This window comes from Dermacentor variabilis, chromosome 2 (genome assembly GCF_050947875.1).
Source record: "Dermacentor variabilis isolate Ectoservices chromosome 2, ASM5094787v1, whole genome shotgun sequence".
Classification (NCBI taxonomy): Eukaryota; Metazoa; Arthropoda; class Arachnida; order Ixodida; family Ixodidae; genus Dermacentor; species Dermacentor variabilis.
In genome coordinates, this window is record NC_134569.1 from 90,579,547 (window position 1) to 90,599,957 (window position 20,411).

The 20,411-nt window shown below is 45.1% G+C and overlaps 3 protein-coding genes across 3 annotated transcripts in view; 1 reads left to right on the plus strand and 2 right to left on the minus strand.

The window, feature by feature from the left end:
- Window positions 1-17,430, minus strand: part of LOC142572276 (uncharacterized) — a 63,740-nt gene extending 46,310 nt beyond the window's left edge. The window contains exon 1 of the mRNA XM_075681258.1: window positions 17,220-17,430. The gene's annotated coding sequence lies outside the window, so the exon portion shown is untranslated. The remainder of the gene's footprint in view (window positions 1-17,219) is intronic.
- Window positions 5,193-10,605, plus strand: LOC142570367 (putative serine carboxypeptidase CPVL). Its single transcript, XM_075678756.1, has 4 exons — window positions 5,193-6,149; window positions 7,455-7,850; window positions 8,246-8,273; window positions 9,726-10,605. The coding sequence occupies exons 1-4, from the start codon at window positions 5,618-5,620 to the stop codon at window positions 10,237-10,239; spliced, it is 1,470 nt and encodes a 489-aa protein (XP_075534871.1). The 5' UTR covers window positions 5,193-5,617; the 3' UTR covers window positions 10,240-10,605.
- The window catches only part of LOC142572277 (uncharacterized), a 63,824-nt gene continuing 56,542 nt past the window's right edge, over window positions 13,130-20,411 (minus strand). Inside the window, exon 5 of the mRNA XM_075681260.1 lies at window positions 13,130-13,286. The gene's annotated coding sequence lies outside the window, so the exon portion shown is untranslated. The remainder of the gene's footprint in view (window positions 13,287-20,411) is intronic.

Here is a 20,411-nt window from a genome sequence, read left to right on the forward strand (position 1 = left end):
CGTTAATGTGAGGTGCCCTCCTAGGTGGTTCAGAGACAAGCTCGTTCTTGTTCTTGTTGATGATGATGACCTTGATGTGCTTGGCGCATATCCACTCACATCAAGGTGTCCAAACACTGGTTCCTACCCACAACGGGGTATTTGGAGAATGCAGCCCACGTCGATGACGTTGTTTTTTTTCTTTAGTGAAATGGAGCAACCCACTCTGGGGTATCGGCTACGATTCGGGCGGTGAAAGGACTGTTATCATTTTTTTAGGAAGATCAGGTGAAATGAAATAAGTATCTTGTAAATGTGAATTAAAATGTCTGCTGTTACAGATTGCTGTTGTTTGCTATCAAGCATAGTCCTTCTTTCTCTTCTTCTCCTCCTCTTCCTCCAATGTAAACAGGGGACATGGTCACGAGAGGAGATTTCGTGAAGGAATAATGCTAACATATAGCACACTTTCGGTCGTTCTTGAAATTTTTGACTTAATACCTCCGAAAAAAAAAAAAGACAACCAAGGCGTATGTCCTTACACCAGGGCTTCTCCGAATGGAGATGCGTAGTCTGTAGAAACTTTATTTATGTAAATAATAATAATAATAATAATAATAATAATAATAATAATAATAATAATAATAATAACAATAATAAAGGTAAGATGAAAGGTGTTAGTTCCCTATACGAAAAAGAGAAATCATTCTTCAGTGGGGGTACGCGGTTTCTTCTCTTCTTACGCATTTGATATTTATTTTGTTTCATATCGTTGTCTTGCGAAGATGGCGGTAGTTGTTTGGTTCGGCCAGCTTGGCCTTCCACTAATTTCACCAGTAATTCTCCGTCCATGAGGCGTCTTCGCTGAGCTTTCGGTCCTTCGAAAGGCTTCAGGCCCAAGCTCTGCGAACATTTTTAGGCCTGCCATGGTGTGCATGGACTTCCGGCACCATAGGGGAATCCAGTTTTGAAGTTTACATGTCTTGTGAGCCACTTCGAATTCGCCTCCGACTGCTTACTCGACACACACGTATGTTGTCTTCAATTCAGCAAAACTGCCCAACTTGAGTAGGTGAAGACCTACTCAAGATGTCTCGCTACTCACAGGCGTATCATTCCCTCAGGCTTTCTTCCGCTGGCCTTAAACAACGCACCTTGGCCCATTTGGCTGGGCTATACGGTGGCTCGGTGCACATATACACAGACGGATATGTTGCTTCATGCGCCTCGACGCGGTCTCTGTGATCCCTCAGCTGGGCATATGGCCTGTCAATACAAATGGGACCACAAATCGTATTCAACAGCTGCAGAACCTATTGGAATACGGGAAGCTGTCCGTTTTGTCTCTTGCCTGACACTGCGTACTTGGACTATACTTTCTGACGCAAAATCAGCCCTGCAAGCCATTGATTCTCTGTAGAGGAGAGGCTATAGTAGCACGTGCTATCATTAGATGTCCTACAGATATTTGAACCTGTTCAAAGGAACGGACACTCAATTATTTTCGAATGGGTATCAGTATGGCTTAGATGACAACGAGCAAGCTGATGCGGAAGCAAGAACCGTTGTTTCTAAAGCCATCGACGTAAATAATCCAGACTCGCGAAGTGATGCAAACTCTTCGTTGAATGCGCGCATGCGTGATTGCGCAGTAGATTCAACCAGACCATCGGTACAGGCGCCTGCGGGAAATAGTCTCCGGAAGGACTTCTAGCCTCCCGGCTAAAGTCAAGCGATGCCAAGTTAGCATGCTTCACCGAAGTCGCTTTGGCGTCGCCTTCGCTCGGTGCTATGCACATATCGGCTGTGAGGACAGCCCGAACTGTGAACGTTGCCGAGTGTCTGAGATTATTCAACATCTGTTTTGCGACTGCCCTCTCTACGCCTCACAGCGGAAGACACTGGCTTCTGCGCTATAGCAGGCCTTGGCAGGCAAATTTTAAAGTGCTATTCTGTTCGCAGAGTGTGACCGTACAGTAACAATAGCTACAAGGGCTATTCTGGACTACCTGAAGATCATCGGGCTAGACTCAAGGCTTTAAGAAAACCACTCAGTTAGTGTGTACAGGGTGTCCCAACGATCATGCAACAAAATTTAAAAATATGCAAATGCCACGTAGCTGGATAGAGCCGAGGTAACGTTGCTTGCCGTCGCTTGGAGATACTCAGATGACCTTTTGCGTTCCGCCTTATTACATAATTAGTCTTAATTGCAATCAGCTTCTCAAATATTATAATTAGATGAGAAGTGTTAATGAGAAATTTGTAGAGCAACATAAGAAACGCCCGATAAAGCTTTCTGTTTCTCAATGCGTGCTGCATGAAAGTGTTTTTCTGAGCGTGAAGGTGGCTTGAGCGGCCAGTCGCTTCTTTTTTTTTTGTGGTGGGGGGGGGGGGGCGCTACGAATATTCTGTGCGTGCACACAAGCACGCACTCTACATCTAGCGTTTCGTTACAGGGTCACGCGCAAACTTATTATCCAGTCCTTGCAGTAATCAAACACAGATATGCATTGATAATGCTACTGAATAAATACTGTTCTTACTGCTAAGTTATATTTAAGACAGTATTCATTGCTTGCTTTTTGAGTTTATCATTCCTAGAAATTCTTTATCTTAAAATCATTTAATGTCTGCAACACTTTTTTTATTATGTCTTACTGCCAGTTCATCGCACCCATAATTTGATACTCGATGTTTTTTGATGAGTTACAGTTTCAGTTTTTGTTCATCTTAAGTTAATTATATATAAGCGCTTGCTTCTTGGCTGACCTTCCGTAGTGGGTAAGGGCCACTTATTGAGAACAAGAACAATAAATAATAATGGCGAGGTCGGTGTTGTTCGCTTCGCTTTTGTGCGCCAGCACCGACGCATGGATAGCCAGCATGTGGAAAGTTTACAGCGGGTGAGCATAGAAACATAGTCTTCCAAGCCGGATAAAACAACGGTCAATGTGGAAATATACCGAGCGGCGCGTTTCGCCTCCAAGCTTATCATTTTGTTCTTGGTGGCTGCCCTCATAGGCTGCACTGTATTCAGTGACTTTGGTGCAATGTGTTCTTCAACCGCGAGGGTTCTATTCCGTGCCTCAGTAATCGTTTACGACTCGTGCGAAACCGGTGTCGCGAGGCCTGCGTTTTGGAAGTGCCTATCAACGTTCAAGCATAACAAACGCCCCATCAACGACAGAAAGTTAAGCTACATTTGTCTGTTCTGCCTGAACGAGCTCTGCTTACCTTATAGCAAGATGGCGTTGCTTAATTAACGTTGTGAATCAAATTATGCATTTCCGAGCCGTATACGTGACTGCTAACGTGCTGTATACTTCAAGTAAGAATATGTGATGAAAACTCTCGTGTACGCAGTTAATACGCATATAGCTCAACAGCGTGAGCTGAGAGCGAACGCTTAACGCCCTCGAGGATTTTGAAACGCCAACTTCAGCCAATTCTGGAGTCTTCACAGAGCGCATTCGACCCCGCAGCAATTTACGTGAGGGCCGTTGGAAACCTTAAGAAGTCATCGAATGCTGCAGCGCGCCTGTCCACTTTACCGAGGCCTTGCCGCAATTTGGATACTAATCAGGGGCCTGGGAATTTCGCGGCATCCTGTGTCATGACTCTAACCGGTATCCAAACGAGGACTGCAGTCAGTTGATACAAAGCCTCGACACGTCTCCTCTCATCTGCCTGTATAGCGGTATTCGAAAATCGCCCGCGCATTCGCGACACGTGACAGCCTCCTGAGGGCGGAGGAGGGGAACGAGCGTGCATGGACGATATTTTCGCATCTCATTGTGAAAAATTCTCCCCACCAGTGACGTTGACGCGCACGCTGACGGCCACCTCGGCGAAGTTGGTGGCCCGCTGTTCCTGACGCCGCTTATCAACGCGGGCACGCTGGACAAGGCGCGACACCTGAGCCGCGTAGGCAGCCTGCTGGGCGATGCCAAGGCCACCGAGATTTTCCCCAGTTACGCGGGCTTTCTCACCGTCAACAAAGAGCTGTCGAGCAACATCTTCTTCTGGTTCTTTCCTGCCAAGGTAACACTGGCGCGTGTCCGCCGCCACACAGCGTGCCCTGCGGTCCAGCTTGCTGCCCCTTGTCGCGCCTTAGGACAATCATTGGCGCTTGCGCCGTCTACATGCACGCACAGCCTGAAGGGGGGCAAATTTCACGGACGCATTGACGGCAACGTCGTGAAGACACGTGTGCGAGCAAACAGCTGACGGAGATGTGTAGTGTTTGTCACCAATATGAGGCAAAGGAAAATGGTGTATAAAACCGCGTGAGTGCCTCGATGTAAAGATGCTACGCTTGCGCGGGGATGCACAATTGTGTGAAAAACCATGCGATCCATCGCATAGCGCCTTGAATATACGGCAGCTCCGACGGCAGAAACCTGTGCAGGTCACATCGGGTGCAGTTGTTGCTATGACTACTCGCGCACGCCGGAGCACAAAACGTTTGTCGCAGATGTGCTTCGTGTTTACGCAAGCATGGACGCAAATTCGAAAAGTTCAAACGAGCTAGTAATCTGAATATGGTGCATCGGACATCTTAGCCGGAGCTTGTTAAGGGGTAACCAAGGCGATTTTCGAGTGCGCGCGTACCGGCTGCGACCATGCAGACAGCGTGGTGTCGTGGGCGTTGGGCAGGAGATGTATCAGCTAGGCAGCGTGACTGCGTTGAGTGCGAACACGTTAATCGTTGCTTGGTGGTCTGTATAGCTGCTTTCTTTCAGCGCCTTGTGGGCTGCCAATGACCAAAAGCTCATGGAGAATATACATAAACTATGCGAGCAATTTGGTGCTTTCAGGACCGAAAAGCCATGTGCTAGGGTTTTCAACAGGCCTTCGGTAACAATGCCATGTGTCTATTCAACGCACTGCATTATGGGCCTGTCCGTATACTACTGTGTGGTAATTTCGGGGAACTCCGCGAGCGGTACGTGTATGGGGACTCAAGCGGTCTGGTAATAGTAAGCTTTATTAAACATAGGCGGGGCAGCGCCATCGATAATTCAGTGCGTAATGCCACAGGTAATGTTCCATATCTGTCGTGGTGGATATGGCTGAAGAAGTTAGCCACAAGAACCGCTTAATGCATGTGGGATATCTACACAGGATCCAGCGGGATCCCGCCCTGAAATCAAGGTTTATATGAGCTTTTCGTATTTTACTGACAGAGGTCGGCCATACCCTAGCTAACAAAGCTGTGTGCATCGCGTGGTGGTGCTGACTGGCTGCTGACGTCGCAACGATGTTCGTTGCTTGAACGGTGATGACGAAGCCTGGTGTGGTGCGGACGATGGCGTGAAATAATCGGCTGGTGGACTGCCAGTGGTCGTCACCCTGTCGCTCTCATGGACTATAACGTCCTGTCGTTTACCGCGGTCATCGTGGTCAAAAATACAAGCACTGCTACAAGGCGGAGTTGAAAAGGTATAGTGGTGCACACAGATGTCAAAATGAAGAAAACTACGCAATAACTTACGAATTAAAATGATAAGGTTTAATGTCCCAAAACTGCACGGTGAGTTATGAGGGCTTCTCAATAACGTGAACAATTAGGGGTTCTTTAATGTGTACCCAAAAGACGACAAACTAACATTTATTGGATTCCGCCCCCATCGAAATGCGGCTGCGCCGTGGTCGGACACCGAACCCGCTACCTCGTGCTCCGCAGCACGACGCCGACGGCACTGGGCCACAGCAGTGGCCAATTTTACAGCTTGAAGAAGTTTATAGCGTAAAGAAACGAATGTCTGGCAATAATAACCGTCCTAACTCATCGATACTGCACTTATCTGCGCCTATGAATTGTACCTCCCTGCAGGAGAAACCTGACGCGGCCCCCGTGATTCTGTGGCTTCAGGGAGGTCCGGGCGGTTCGTCTATGTTCGGACTGTTCCTGGAGCACGGGCCGTACCAAGTTGTCGAGGGTGGCTCCATTAGGCTGCGAAACACCACGTGGGCGCAACGCTACTCGATGCTTTACGTGGACAACCCGGTGGGCGCCGGTTTCAGCTTCACTTGGAACGAGAACGGCTACGCCCGGGACCAGCGGCACGTGGCACGTGACCTGCACGAGGCCCTGCAGCAATTCTTTACGCTTTTTCCTCGGTTCGCCACGAACGATTTTTACGTCGCGGGCGAGTCGTACGCAGGTACGCTTATGGCGTCACCCTATATCACAGGTCCGTAGCCTTACTATAGCTTAAAGGACACGACACAAAGCTTTGCTGTGTACCTGACGCACATCCTTTCTCTCATTTATTTCAACGTCGTCTTCCTTTCTCACCTCTCCAGGCTCTTGCGCTTCTGGATCTTCTATCAAAAGGCTCGTAGCGCTTCACCCTTCCAGATTTCCTTTGCTAACTCCCGCTGGTATAATACTTGAAAACGTTCCCTATTGAAGCACATTCAACCTAGTCACATTCACCGATATGTCAGACAGTGTTCAATATTCCTCTCTGGGTGACTGTTTGTCACAAAGAAAAGACCATATTATTTGCCATTGGAGTCTCTTAGTTTCTTCCTATGTTAGAACGAGGTCTGTTACTTGGATGTCTCGAATGCCTCAGCGATTTCTCTTGCCAATATTTCCTTTCATTCGTTTACGGTACCCCTCCTCTGGGTTTCTTTCTTTTCCTCGGCGATCTTTAAGTTTTCTAAAAGCCACGTCTACCAGTCTGAACTTGTTCGTCTTAGACTCACCAACGGATGAAGTTTACAAAATAAGTGAAACACTCTTCATTAATGTGGAGCCGTCTACTTTGTGCTTCAATGTTCCTTTTAAATTTACACATTTCAATTATGGCAATGTTTTTAAGGAATTCGAGTCCATAAATGCCAATTAACCCTGCTTTCAATAATCACTAGAGTTTACCTATCTCCTTTAAGAGCAACAGTTTTCATTTATATTGGTTTGGCGATTTTCTTATGAAAGCATTTCTGCGTTTCACATATATTTGAGTAGGAAAATTGGAGTTGCCCGTTGAGATCAAGCTTAAAGACAAGTGGATCGCTGTGTTGGTCATACCTACTAAGTGCACTTTTAGCTCCGAATTCGAGGTTATGTAGCTGGATCTCGCGGATATTGTTTATTTAAAAAATATATTTCTCGCCCTTTCGTAGATCCCGCGCTCTGTAAACTTCGGGCTCAGAAAGCACATGTATCATACGTGATTTGAGCACATATAATATGGACGACTTGAGTGGTATTGCTTGTGAAATATATGGGCTTGCCTATTTGTATCCAGATGCTGTTCGCAGTCCTTCCCGCAATAATGTAGCACGTATGTCATATTGATCACAACAGACTGAATCCAACTGAAATTTGCAAACGCAATTAGACAACAATTCAAGAAGGAGAGTGACTAATCAAGATTATACAGTTAACCCAGCGCCGATCCGAAGCACTAGGCCGAGTGGGCATGTGACCAATAATCGACACCCATGTACCATCACAGGTAAATACGTCACAGCTGTCGCGCACCTCATCGCCACGACCCTTTACTCGCGAGTGCACATCAAGCTACGAGGGATCGCCGTCGGCAACGCCTGGCTAGACCCGGAGACGATGCTGGACTACGCGCAGTTCCTGTACCACGTCGGTCTGGTGGACCGAAGGCAGGCGGACCACATCCAACGGGGAACTGAGAGGGCGATCGTTCTCGCCAGGCATGGTCGCTTCGTGGACGCTTTCAACATAATGGACCACCTGCTGGAAGGCTTCGAGGCGGCCACTTCCTACTTCAGGAACGTCAGTGGCATCGTCACGCCCTACAACTTCTTGCAGGTCGAAGAGCGGGCGCGACGTGACATAGAACTGTACAGGTATGGTCAGGATCGACATCATGTAGTCTGTAAACCGAGATACAGCAACAGCAAGCGATGTAGACATCGAATGTGGTCATTCTCCTTTATTAGCCGGGGTTGCTGACAGTGACTTTGAGGTGGTTGACATGTGACTGAGTGATCACAAACGAGGCAAGGGTAGATGCCTTGCGTCTGCGGCGGCCTTTAAGCGCAGAGTGCGTGTGCCGCGACACGCCACGCCAAAGGAGAATGCTTGCACTAGACAACCTCACAGAGAGAAGGGCTATATTATCATTTGTCTCATAGCCGTAAATATTCATGAATACTTAATTACATTTGCGCACAAGTATTTGCAAATAGATTGGGGGGGGGGGGGCTAGACACAGCCTGGCCTCACTTCACGTACACCCTGTCTCTGAATGTGCACTGTGTCGTTATGCAGGGCTCGAGACGCTGACACTCTGGGTAGAGTGCGATGTACTTTAAAGCCACGTATTCTAAAGAGCAGTCATGAATGGCTCGATGCATGAACCAGTATTTGCGACCTGTACAGCACAGTGCGTTGGCGGGCTAGTTGGCGCGAATCCATGAATACTTTGTTTAGCGCAAAACGACAGGCACAAGAAAGACGAAAGACGAATGCTCGAAAGTGATCAGTAGAATGCATACAACGGGGAAGCCCCCGCCTCCAGCCAACGTTTCAACAACTGTCAGCATCAGCAGCACCCTATTTTTATGTCCACTGCAGGACGAAAGCCTCTCCCAGCGATCTACAATTAATTCTGTCTTGCGCTAGCTGATTCCAGCTTGCGCCACAAAATAAATTTCCTAATTTCGTCACTCCAACTAGTTTTATGCCGTGCTTGACTGCGCTTTCCTTCCTCTAGAACCCATTCTGTAACTCTAATGGTCCACCTGTTATCTGCCATACGCATTACAGGGTCTGCCAGCTCCATTCGTTTGTCTTAGTGTGAACTAGAATATGGGCTATCCCGTTTGCTCTCTGATCCACACCGCATTATTCCTGTCTCTTAACGTTACGCCTAACATTTTTCGCTCCATCACTCTTTGCACGGTCCTTAACTTGCTCTCGAGTTTCTTTGTTAACCTCCAAGTTTCTGCACCGTATGTTAGAGCCGCTACAATACAATGATTGCACACTTTTCTTTTCAACGGTAGTGGTAAACTCCCAGTCGGGATTTGGTAATTCCCGCCGTATACACTTCAACTGTACGTGCCTTCATAAAATCACGACAAAAAAAAAAGAATATTTGAGTTTAAGGCCCGAAACTGCACAGCGGATTATGAGGGACGCCGTATACGAATTAATTTTCACCACATGGGGTTCTTGAGCGTGCACACAAAGCACGGTACACGAGCGTCTTTTGCCTTTCTTCACCATCAGCCGGTAATCGCGAACTCGCGGCTTCGAGTAACGCAACAGCCATTGAGCCACGGCACAGGGTGCCCCGACGAAGCCCCCTTGCCTAAAACGTATACGCTCCGGGCTGAGCTACCACCCGCAGCGTTGACGCATGGCTGTTGTGCTGCTGAGCACGAGGTCGCGGGTTCGATTCCCGACTGCGGCGGCAGCATTCCGATGCAATTTGAAATGCAAAGGCGCTCACGAACCCTGCTTTGCGTGTACTCTGAAAAACCCCAGGTGGTAGAAATTAATGCGGAGCCCCCCGCTGCAGCGTCTCTCATACCTTCGGCAGTGTTTCCTTGGGACATTAAACTACAATCAATCAATCAATCAATCAATCAATCAATCAATCAATCAATCAATCAATCAATCAATCAATCAATCAATCAATCAATCAATCAATCAATCAATCAATCAAACTGAGGCTTCTCTTGTTGATCTGTCGATCACTGTTGGTCCCTTCGTATCTTCGTCTTGCGGTGACACCTCTGTCTAGTATTCGAAATGAGAGCGGCCATACTTTGTACCGGAGCGTCTCTCCTCGGGCGCTTCGTCACCGCGGCCGCTCCACTGGGCGCAGGTCGTTCGTGGCAACGCCCGAATTCAGGAGGGCCGTGCACGTAGGCAACGTGGCGTTCAACAGCGGCCGCGAAGTGGCTTCGCATCTTCTGGCCGACGTCATGCGGTCAGTGAAGCCCTCGTTCGTCTCGCTTCTCGAGAGGGACTGCCGGGTGCTCGTCTACAGCGGCCAGCTGGACGCGGTCGTCCCGCACTCGCTCGCGGCCAACTTCCTCGGCAGCCTCCAGTGGTCAGGGACGGAGTCCTTCGACACCGCCCGCCGCAGGGTGTGGAGGGCGCACGGCGGCTCCGGCGTGGCCGGCTACGTCAAGAGAGCCGGCAACCTGTTCCAAGTGGTGGTCATGGGCGCGGGACACTTTGTGGCGTACGATCAACCGAAAGCGGCACTGGACATGATGTCGAGGTTCATAACCGGCAGTTCTTTTGAGTAGCACTCAATAGCTATAGGAAGGGACGCCGCGCGCGCTTGACATTTGTAGAGCGCTCATTTCGTTTATTCGACCTTAAGGGCCCGTAGGCCTTACATAGGGCATTACGCAATTTATGCCTATATTTTAGCATATATCTATCATATATTTCTATGCTCGTAGCAATAAATGATGCCATTGAATGACGCATGCGGTATTTTCTATTTGTCGTCTGCATGGTAAATCAATCGGAATGGCAATGTCGGAGGAGATATTTCTGAAAGCTCTGCCCGTAGTTACTTGACAAGAAAGACATGTCAGGGTGTCTACCAACCGGGAAAACCGGGAATTCTCAGGGATCTTGAATAGTCCGGAAATACTCAGGAAAAACTCAGGGAATTTCTGCTTCTATGAGGGAAAATTAGCTGTAATTTTATTGAAAGGGAACGAAAGTCGCGGTAATGCTGGCTCGAGCAGCAGAGAGGAATCGTAACGAATCTATCGTCGGCTGGAGGAGTTGCCAGTGCACACTCAACCACCGACTTTCCAGACGCCCGATAATTCGAACAGCTTTGCGGCACCGCCATGTACCCTATAGAGTCAATGTATAAGAACGTCGGAAATTTTCGGACGCAAGCGCCCTTGGCCGTCCGAATTTCCAGGCTTTTTGCCGTGACCGCAGGTCCGAAACGGCATTAATCAAAGCTTAACAGCTGAATACCGGTAAGCACAATTCCAAGACGGGACAGAAGATAGACACAGAAGCACAGGACAATCGCTCACTCTCAACTAAATTTTATTCTTAGCACTTTACCTACATAAGTAAACAGCATACCAGAATCGCACAAGCGTACTGTCCATCAAGTATTCAGTTGTTAAGCATGAACCAACTAGCCCAGCAACAAATTTTATTAATCAAAGCCACCACTGCCGCCGTGGTAAACGCTAGGCCTGGCTGCCTCAACGTTCGCTATTAAGCTTCTTGACTTTCGGCGCCGTGTTTTTCATTGAAAGAATTCGCCGCTCTAAGCAATGGCACCGATTCCATCTTTGTGGTGCTCGCGATTGGCTTCGAAGCTAGGAAAGCACGGCGCGTTGCATAATGCCAGTTTCCGAAAGTCAGCTTCGCCTCAATAAATAAATGTTACGCGGTGAAGCATACGCAAAAGTATTGCGGTGCAGCATAACAAGCGTGGGAAAGGGTCATTGTCACGGGACGCAGTATTCCTTAATTATACACGTGTCCATCCGCCATCTCCTGTCACAGTACGGGCACCGATATGCATAATAAGTGTACTGGTAAACCTTTTCGGATGTGCCTGCGACGATTTGAGCCCATAACGGCAGTAAAAGACATGCATTCATTTTTTCGAACTGCCCGATTTTACGGACGTTTTCGCGGCCCCTAAGGAGACCGAAAAATCGGACGTTGACTGTACAATTGACGAAAAGGATGCTTCAAATGGTCCATGGGGCGAACGCGCGGTGGAAGGAGGACGAGAACAGTAATGACCGACGCATTCAGAAATGAACGGAAAAGGAGGTGCGCCGTAGTTTATTTCAAGTAGCTTCAGCTCAAAAAACAAAGTTTTGGCTGACGCCGAAATGCAGGTGTCCTTCATCCAAACCAAAATAAACTCTTTACAGCAGTGAGACGCAACACTGAGGCGTTGTGCGCGGGCTGACGGTATGTTAGGGCAATTGAGGTTGACGCACCAGATGTTGAGAGAGAATCTCACTTGTGACAAAGATCGGGCCTCACACCAATGAGTTTGCTTATCAATTGATAAAAATAGCTCATATCCCCTTCAGTCACGGCGTCCACATTTGTGGACGCGACCTAGGTTTGCTATTTTTGTGCAGTGGTAGCAAGGATTAGAACACAAACATTAAGCTTAGGGCAAGTTGAATATATATGATAACCTAAAAAACTTCCACTTTGCTTCTGAGTGATATGTATCGTTACAGAGTATCGCTTTGGTGAAGGCACTACCATGTTTTACGTGACGCTTGACGTGGGGCACGTTGGTAGCAACTTTGAAACATTTTTTTCTTTCTTGAAATGCTTGATGTCAATGAATAATTTGTGCATGTAATTCGAGCGGAGGATTTCATCCTTTTTATGAAGAAACGTAGCATCACTGACTTTACGATATTCAAACATTTAGTTACTCTGTAATTATGACTCATCATAATATGCTCCGAGTCATTCTGCCACCTTGATTTGCTTTCAGTGGAGTCTCAAGCATCCGGTATGTTTCACGCATATGTGTCGACAGTCGATCATAATTCGTGACTGAAGTGGATATTCGAAAAATATTTGTTTCTGTATGCATCGCCTTTTTATTCGTATTTGAGAATGTTAGACTCGATTTGCGATGAGTCGTTACCATATCTTTTTCAAAGATATGTTATTCGCTTTGCATTTCACTAATCCCTCCCTTCTGATTTCTTTTTAATAAAGCAAATGCTACTCCTTATTATTCAAACTGGATTAAGTCGTTTTTTTCGTATTTTTTTAACGTGCTTAATATAGCCGGATACAACTTTAGTCTGCAATGAAGCCCGGGCAACTACGGCGGGCGCAAATTCATAAGGAATGCGAGTACGTGGCAGGAAACAAAGCTGCGAGGCACGTACAGCCGCCCTGATTTTTAATAATATAGCGCGAGCGTCGACTGAACTGCTGGTGAGCGCCTTATAACGGCGATAAGCGTGCAACAAGAGCGTGCAACAAGGCGAGTGCAACAAGGCGAGTGCAACAAGGCTCGTGCAACAAGGCTCGTGCGCGAACTCTCGCCTTGTTGCACGCTTATCGCCGTTATAAGGCGCTCACCAGCAGTTCAGTCGACGCTCGCGCTATATTATTAAAAATCAGGGCGGCTGTACCTGAGTTAACATGTAGGCAGCTGTCAATCCCGTTTCGAGCAATTTTTGTCAGATTCGCCTTTTAGGTGGAGCGTAACGTCCCACTGTAGTGCAATTTCGAAGTCATCGGCTCGGCTTTCCTGAATCTATGGAATCAGCGCCGTCATAAGACGTTTTCACAACACACTCGGCAACTGTAGAGCCTGTCAAAATACGTCAACATTAGTTCAGCGTTTCGATGTAAGTGTGGATATTGGTTAACTAATACGTAGGCCAATGAGCAATACGATATCGGCACATCGTCATATGGTGATCCGAGGTATCGAATGTTTTTTTAAAATTAATATTGCTCGATACAGCGTAGAAACATCATCACCGAGAGCAGTAATTTGCTAGCTATATCATGCCTGTAACTGTTACACGCTGGGAGAAATTGATCTTCTCTGAGTGCGTCGACACTTGAAAACTGCCCTTGGCTTTCTATATAGCCGCCATCATGATAACAGCAAATTAGCATTAGAATAATGCGACAGTCTGTGCCTCACAGTAGGTCTGCAGGTATTTGTGGCTTCACAGCCAAGGAAGCTGTGAGCGGCAACTTAGCACCAAGAAGCTCTCTTATTCGGCGACACGCAACAGCAGTCGTTCGTGTCTGGCAGCGTTTTGAGCAGAAACAGAACGGAGTGGCCAGGAAAAAGCTCACACGTGCAGTGCGCACAAGTGTACGCGTTTTGTGCGCGCTGCCACGTGACTTGCCTGCAAACAGTTCCAGCGACGGTGCAATGAGCAGGCAGGCAGGCAGGCAATGAACTTTATTTAAGTCCTGAGGAGCGACTACGAAACCCCCTTATGGAGGAGGAGCCGAGCGCCCTCCTTGCACCGCGACGGCCACTTACAAGGAATTACACACTTCTTCAGGAGAACGTTCCCTCACAGTTACCGTGTTAATTGACTCAAACATGCATCGGCTTATAGTCTGCGTATCTTAACGACGAACAAATTGTTTTTTTTTTGCTGCTTTCTTATTTCTGAGTTAATGCTTGCCTTTTCTTGCGTACACTGCTGTGTTATTTTCAGTTTTTTTCCTGTTTCTTTTTACCGATACAAAAAATAAAAATAAAAAATAAAACGCAGCGCTGGTAAGCGTTTCGTGCTCCGAAATGTCCGATTCAATAAATTTTGACTGGTGTTTTCTCAGCTCTGATTTCTTTAATTATTGCCCAAGATTATGCCGAGCCATGTTTACCATTGAACGTCCTACAGGCCATTGTAGTACACGTACAGGCGGATCAGCTTGAAGGGATTCCGGCGACGGAGTGCTCTTAGTGTTTATAGCTCCTATATATATATATATATATATATATATATATATATATATATATATATATATATATATATATATATATATATATATAAACGCCGACGCCGTTGATAATTTGTTCTACCACATTAGTGCATGAAGAAAGGACGCCGTTCTGACTTTCAAAAACAGACAAAAGAAAACAACACTAATGGCGTGTCTGAACGACATATTGATCCCATGGTTTCGCGGAACCCCTGTTGAGACCGAGTGGTATATACCATGGAAGGTAATAACACACCTGTCTATTGGCTAGCGGATCCGCATCTATATTTATATATTCTTACGATGCACTTACAATGTGGACATAAGCGATAGCCGAAAGAATAACCGCGAAGAATAAGTCTGCATGTGTCGCTGCGTGTGTGTATTCTTTATGGGCCTTCTCGTGTCCTTGTTGGCTGTCCACGTTACAACTCGCTCGTTTCAAGATAGACAGTGTTTGTGTCTCTCTAGACATTGCTGTCGTTATGAGCGGGTATACTATTGCTCAAAAACACTCAATTTATGCTGAAACTTATTGAGTAGCGATCACGTGAGAGGGCTGAATCGTTTTTACAGAGAAGCTGGGCGTGGCTAGGGTGCCATGTATTTTACGTGCTTGGGCGTCAACAATTAAAAAAGGTGAGGCTGGGCCGATCCCGGAGATAGTGCAACTGCCGTAGTAATAATAATAATAATAATAATAATAATAATAATAATAATAATAATAATAATAATAATAATAATAATAATAATAATAATAATAATAATCATCAGTCAATCAGAGGTGTTTATTAAACTGCCTAGAAACAACCTCGAGGGTTCTGGTGCTGGCGCACTCAGCAAAACAATGCGCAGGAAGAAGAGTGCACGCCCACACACACATACACGCATATCCCACACGCGCGCACACGTAATAATAATTTCGCGAATAGAGATTTTAACGGAGCACAAAATGTGTACACGAAGAGAATACAAAGCAAAAGTGGAGAAACAGAAAAAGGATTCCAGAAGGACGGAACACACAACAGATGTGAGAGTTTTTTGTTCCGTCATTGAATTCCTCTGCAACTCCTTTTAGGAAAATATTAAAGTTAGGCAAGAAGATATCCAGGCACTCTGAATGGGCGTTATATGTCGCCTAATCTCTAGGTAGAGGGTCACACAAATCTGAAGGCTGAAAGGCGCGCTGTTTTCTTGTGCCTTTCTGCGGAATGTAAAAGCACACATAAGAAAGCAAGTGCGAGCAGCAGATTCTTCCATGTATTCATTTGTGGAGAAAAAGAACATCCAATTTCTTGCGCCTACAGGTGAGGGTAGGTAATGTGAGTGTATGTGTTAGCTCTGTGAAGATGTAAGGCTTTTGACATAATCGATGTTTAAATATAGATGTGAACTTTTTTGCACATTTTCGAGAAGTTCACAACGTGACCTACAAGTGCCACTCCAAACGACGGAGGCGTACTCAAGAACCAGAAGGCATACGCTCTTACATAATGTTACAAATGACCCAGGTTGTTTGAAGTCTCTTGTCACCTGACGTAATGTGCCGAGCGTTCGAAGTGCATGCTGCCTCGTCTGTTGAGCGTGGGGCGAGAAACTTGGAGAGCTATCGAAGTACTCCAAGGTCCTTTGTTCCTTGAGCTCTTGGCAGGAGAACTTCTTTAACGCTATAGGGAAATAAAGTCCTGTCAGTCTTCCGCGTGAAGCTTACAACTTTAGTTTTTGATGAATTTATGACCAGGTTGTTTCCAGCGCACCATGACGCAAAATTCACAATGTCCTTCTGAAGAGCGGCGCAATCATTCACATTTTTTACCGCTCTGAAAAATTTCGCATCATTAGCATATAACAATATTGAAGAGTTTAGAATGACTGCCGAAACGTCGTTAATAAACAGCGTGAAGAGAAGAGGGCCCAGGACCGGCCCTTGAGGAGCTCCACTTGTAACTGCATAAAGTTCTGACGAGTGACCATTTACGCTAACGCAGCAGTACCGGTCGCGTCGGTAGCTTCTTATCGGCGCTGTGACAGAGTGGTTCAGATCAAGTTGTGTCAACTTTTGAAGGAGTATTGTGGCATACAACATCAAACGCCCTATGGAGGTCAAAATAAATGACACACAACGGTCCTTTCTTATACACTGCTTGACAGGCATGAATCATAAAGCTAACGAGGTTGGTAGTTCTAGAGCGCCCCGATATGAACCCCTGCTGCTGAAGAATGATAGCATTTTTAATAGAGGATGCAATTATTGAGTGCGGAGCTGAGTGGAATAATTTAGATGCTGCACATAGGAGAGAAATAGGTATGTAGCTACTCGCAGCCGCTTTTACCCCTGACTTAAGGACGGGAACGACCCGCTCTGTTTTCCAAGCCTTTGGGAATGTACTCGTCTTTAAAGCAGAATGAAAATAACCAGTAAGCACTGGAACAAGCAAGGACCCGTGCGTCTTAATCAAAGCAGGTATACATCTCAATATTCATATCAGGCGCAACATAGAAATTCCCTACTAATAGCATATTACTTACTACCAGCACCGAAAATTTCCGTCCAGACACATTCTGTTGCACAATCTAAATCAGGGCGCCGAACGGATCTGAATGATTCACTGATCGCAATAAGGACTCCACCGCCCTTTTAGTCAGGTGAAGAAGGATCGCGGTCTCGTCGGAAGACTTGATAAGTGGGCGGTAAGAATGAACTAGATGGTATTTCAGGTCAGAACTAGGTCTCTGTTAAAGCAATGATGGGAAAACAAGATGAAATGACGTTGGAGAAAAATTCGTTCACCTTTGTGCGTAATCCACGAACATTCTAATAGAAAATTGTCACATCAGTGATCTTTCTTTTCATCTCACTGAACATTTTTCAGTATCACAGTATCGTTCAGTTCTTCTCTGAAGGGCTTGTAGAAGCAAGAACGCGGCCACAGTGATGGGTCCCTTAGACGCTGATAGTCCTTTAACAGACACATGAAATGACGCGTAGGAATCGTACTTCAAATTCAAATTCAAATTTTATTTTGCCACCATGGTACAGATGATGGCGGGGACCCGTAGTAAAAGCTGCCGTTGGACAGCTTGACAAGGCCACGGGCCCCCACTTTGACAGCAATACAGTGGTTGTTTTTCTTTCCCTTTTTTTTTTCCCCTTTTCCTTTTTTTCACACACACGAAAAAGAAAAGAAAATACAGGAAATACAGATAACAAAGGAAAAAAAAAAAAAAATACATATAGCAGAGTTGTTATCCGGTTACAGTAGTCAGCATAAAATCAACAGCATTGTCCTGGCTGGAAAGAAAACTTACAATGATGGTGAAAGAAAGAAGAATTGGGTAGACAAATCACAGAAAAAAAAAAAAAAAAAGGTTAGGTGTAGTGTAAAAAATACTCGAACAGTTTGTGGCGTGTTGTGTTTTGGAGATCAATATCGTTTTGTGCGAGTTTGTTAAGAAGTCGTGGTAGTTTATTTTCTAATGTTTGATTACCATAGAAAGTTCTGTATGTTTTTACGTTCCATTGTGCTATGTTTCTTGTGCTGTACATTGCATCTCGTTTTTCTAAACCAGCTAATTTTGATAGAAAAGATATGTTCTTCAACACCTCGTTTTTCACACACTTGCTCAGACGATAGTCATAAAGTTTAGTAATTGGTAGTAAGTTATACTTTAAGAAAAGTGCGGCCGTATGGTAGGTATGCGGAACATTTTCAACAATTCTTAGAAATTTTTTCTGTAACAAGTGTAGTTTCTGAAGATTGCCTGCTGTTGTTGCACCCCAGGTTAAATGGCAATAGCTGAAATGCGATTGTATCAATGAATTATATAGCATTAGCATTACATTTCGCGGTAGTATCTCACGGTTCTTGTAAAGAAGACCAATAATACGTGAACATTTATTTGTTACAAAGCTAACATGATCATCCCATGACATTCTTTCATTAAATAATATACCTAATGTTTTAAATGAAGGCACAACTTCTAAGGGTACGGACTGAAGGAATATATTCTTAGTGAGACGGACCTTCTTGTTTCTACCTCTGAAAACAACGACTTTAGTCTTTGCTGTGTTAATTCGCAACGCATTTCTGCTACTCCAGTTTTCTATTTGCCTCAGTGCATTGTTTGCAGTATCTGTGAGTTCGGCTGCATTATCTCCGGCAAGAAAAATACTGGTGTCGTCAGCATAGATGATAAATTTAACGAATGGAGTTGCATGTACAATGTCATTGATGTAAAGATTAAACAGAAATGGACCCAAAATGCTACCTTGTGGAACGCCACAGCCTACAGATTGCATATCTGAGAGGAGACCATTTATTGCTACTGCCTGTTTGCGATCCATGAGGTATGACTGCACAAGCGATAGTGCATGGCCGCGGAAGCCACAACGCTCAAGTTTACGAAGAAGTATTGTATGGTTTAATAAGTCGAATGCCTTCGAAAAATCAAGAAAAATACCAATGACTATCCTATTATGTTCGAGTTCGTTCAATATATATTCTCGTTGATCTAATAGTGCAAGTTCAGTAGAGCGGTGCTTACGGAAGCCATACTGAGCTGCTGTTATAATTTTGTGTTTTTCTTCAAACTGCAAAAAGTTTTTAAGTATTACTTTTTCTAGTAGCTTAGAAAACACGGGTAAGATAGATATTGGCCTGTAATTCCCGAGCTGGTTTTTATCACCCTTTTTAAAGATAACTGTTACACGTGCAATCTGCATTTTACGAGGAAATACAGCGGTACTGACACAAAGGTTTAAGATATGCGTGATGTATGGTAAAATAAGGTCAAAAATATACCGTATAGGCTTTATCTGGAGGCCATCAATATCAATGGATGTGCTATTGTTTAGTTCGTGGAAGGCTGTCATTACATCTGCTTCTTCAACTGGTTTGAGAAATATAGTGTCGCTTATATGAACGACATCACTGAGATTGTTATGTGGGACTTGATTTCTAGAAGCGCAAATAAAGTGCGTATTAAACGTATCTGCTAATTCTTTTCCAGTTATACTTACACCATCGATATTTAGCATATTTAATTCACCTGATTTGCTGTTTCTCCCCAAAATTGCGTTTAGCCGCTTCCACATAATGTCGACACGACCACAAGTTGACGTGAATTGATTTGTGTAATAGGCGTTTCTGGCTTTCTTGAGCTCAGTATTCAAGCGGTTTCGATATTTTTTAAACGCTGTCAGATCACATTCAGCTCTCGATTTAATAAACTTATGATATAGGATGTTCTTTGTGTTTATCTTTGCCACCAACTCCGGTGTGACCCATGGTTTGCGACTGTGACGCCTTTGTTTTTTTGTTAATATTGGGAAACAGGCCTCGTAAATCGGCTTCAGAATACCTAAGAATGCCTCGTAAGCATTATTGGCGTCATTTTCTAAAAGGACAGGCCTCCAGTTGTTCTTTTCTACCGAGTTTCTAAATGTCGACAGTGTTTTTTCAGATATAAGTTGGAAAGAATATGTTGAACTACGTTTCTTTTTAGACATGTTTTTAACACACATAAATATTGGCAAGTGATCGCTGATGTCAGAAATTATTACTCCAGATGTGATCATACTAGGGTCATGGTTAGTGATAAACAAATCGATCAGCGATGAAGACGTGATCGTAACACGCGTTGGCATTTTGATTGCATTCAGAAGTCCATGTGTTCTAAGCAATAAATCTAAACTCATTTGGGATGCATCAACCGATAACATATTAATGTTTAGGTCACCACCAAGGACAATGTTTAAATGCTGACTGGTTGCAAATGAAATCAGGCTTTCAAGAAAATTCAAGAATATGGCTACGCAACCCTTTGGTGGACGATAGCACACTGCAAAAATAGTGTTGTTCAAACACATAGTTAAGATTTCATATTCTTTCACAGAAACTGTGAATCGCTCTAATATTTCAGGCCGCCACTTCTTCTTAAATGATATGGATACGCCACCACCAATACCAGCGTAACGATTCAG

Coding starts and splice junctions, on each gene's coding strand:
- LOC142570367 (XM_075678756.1), top strand. CDS start 5,618: ATGCGGCTGCGCCGTGGTCGGACACCGAACCCGCTACCTCGTGCTCCG. Junction 6,150..7,454: donor CGCGGGCGAGTCGTACGCAG/GTACGCTTATGG, acceptor GTACCATCACAG/GTAAATACGTCACAGCTGTC. Junction 8,274..9,725: donor ACGCTGACACTCTGGGTAGA/GTGCGATGTACT, acceptor ACCTCTGTCTAG/TATTCGAAATGAGAGCGGCC.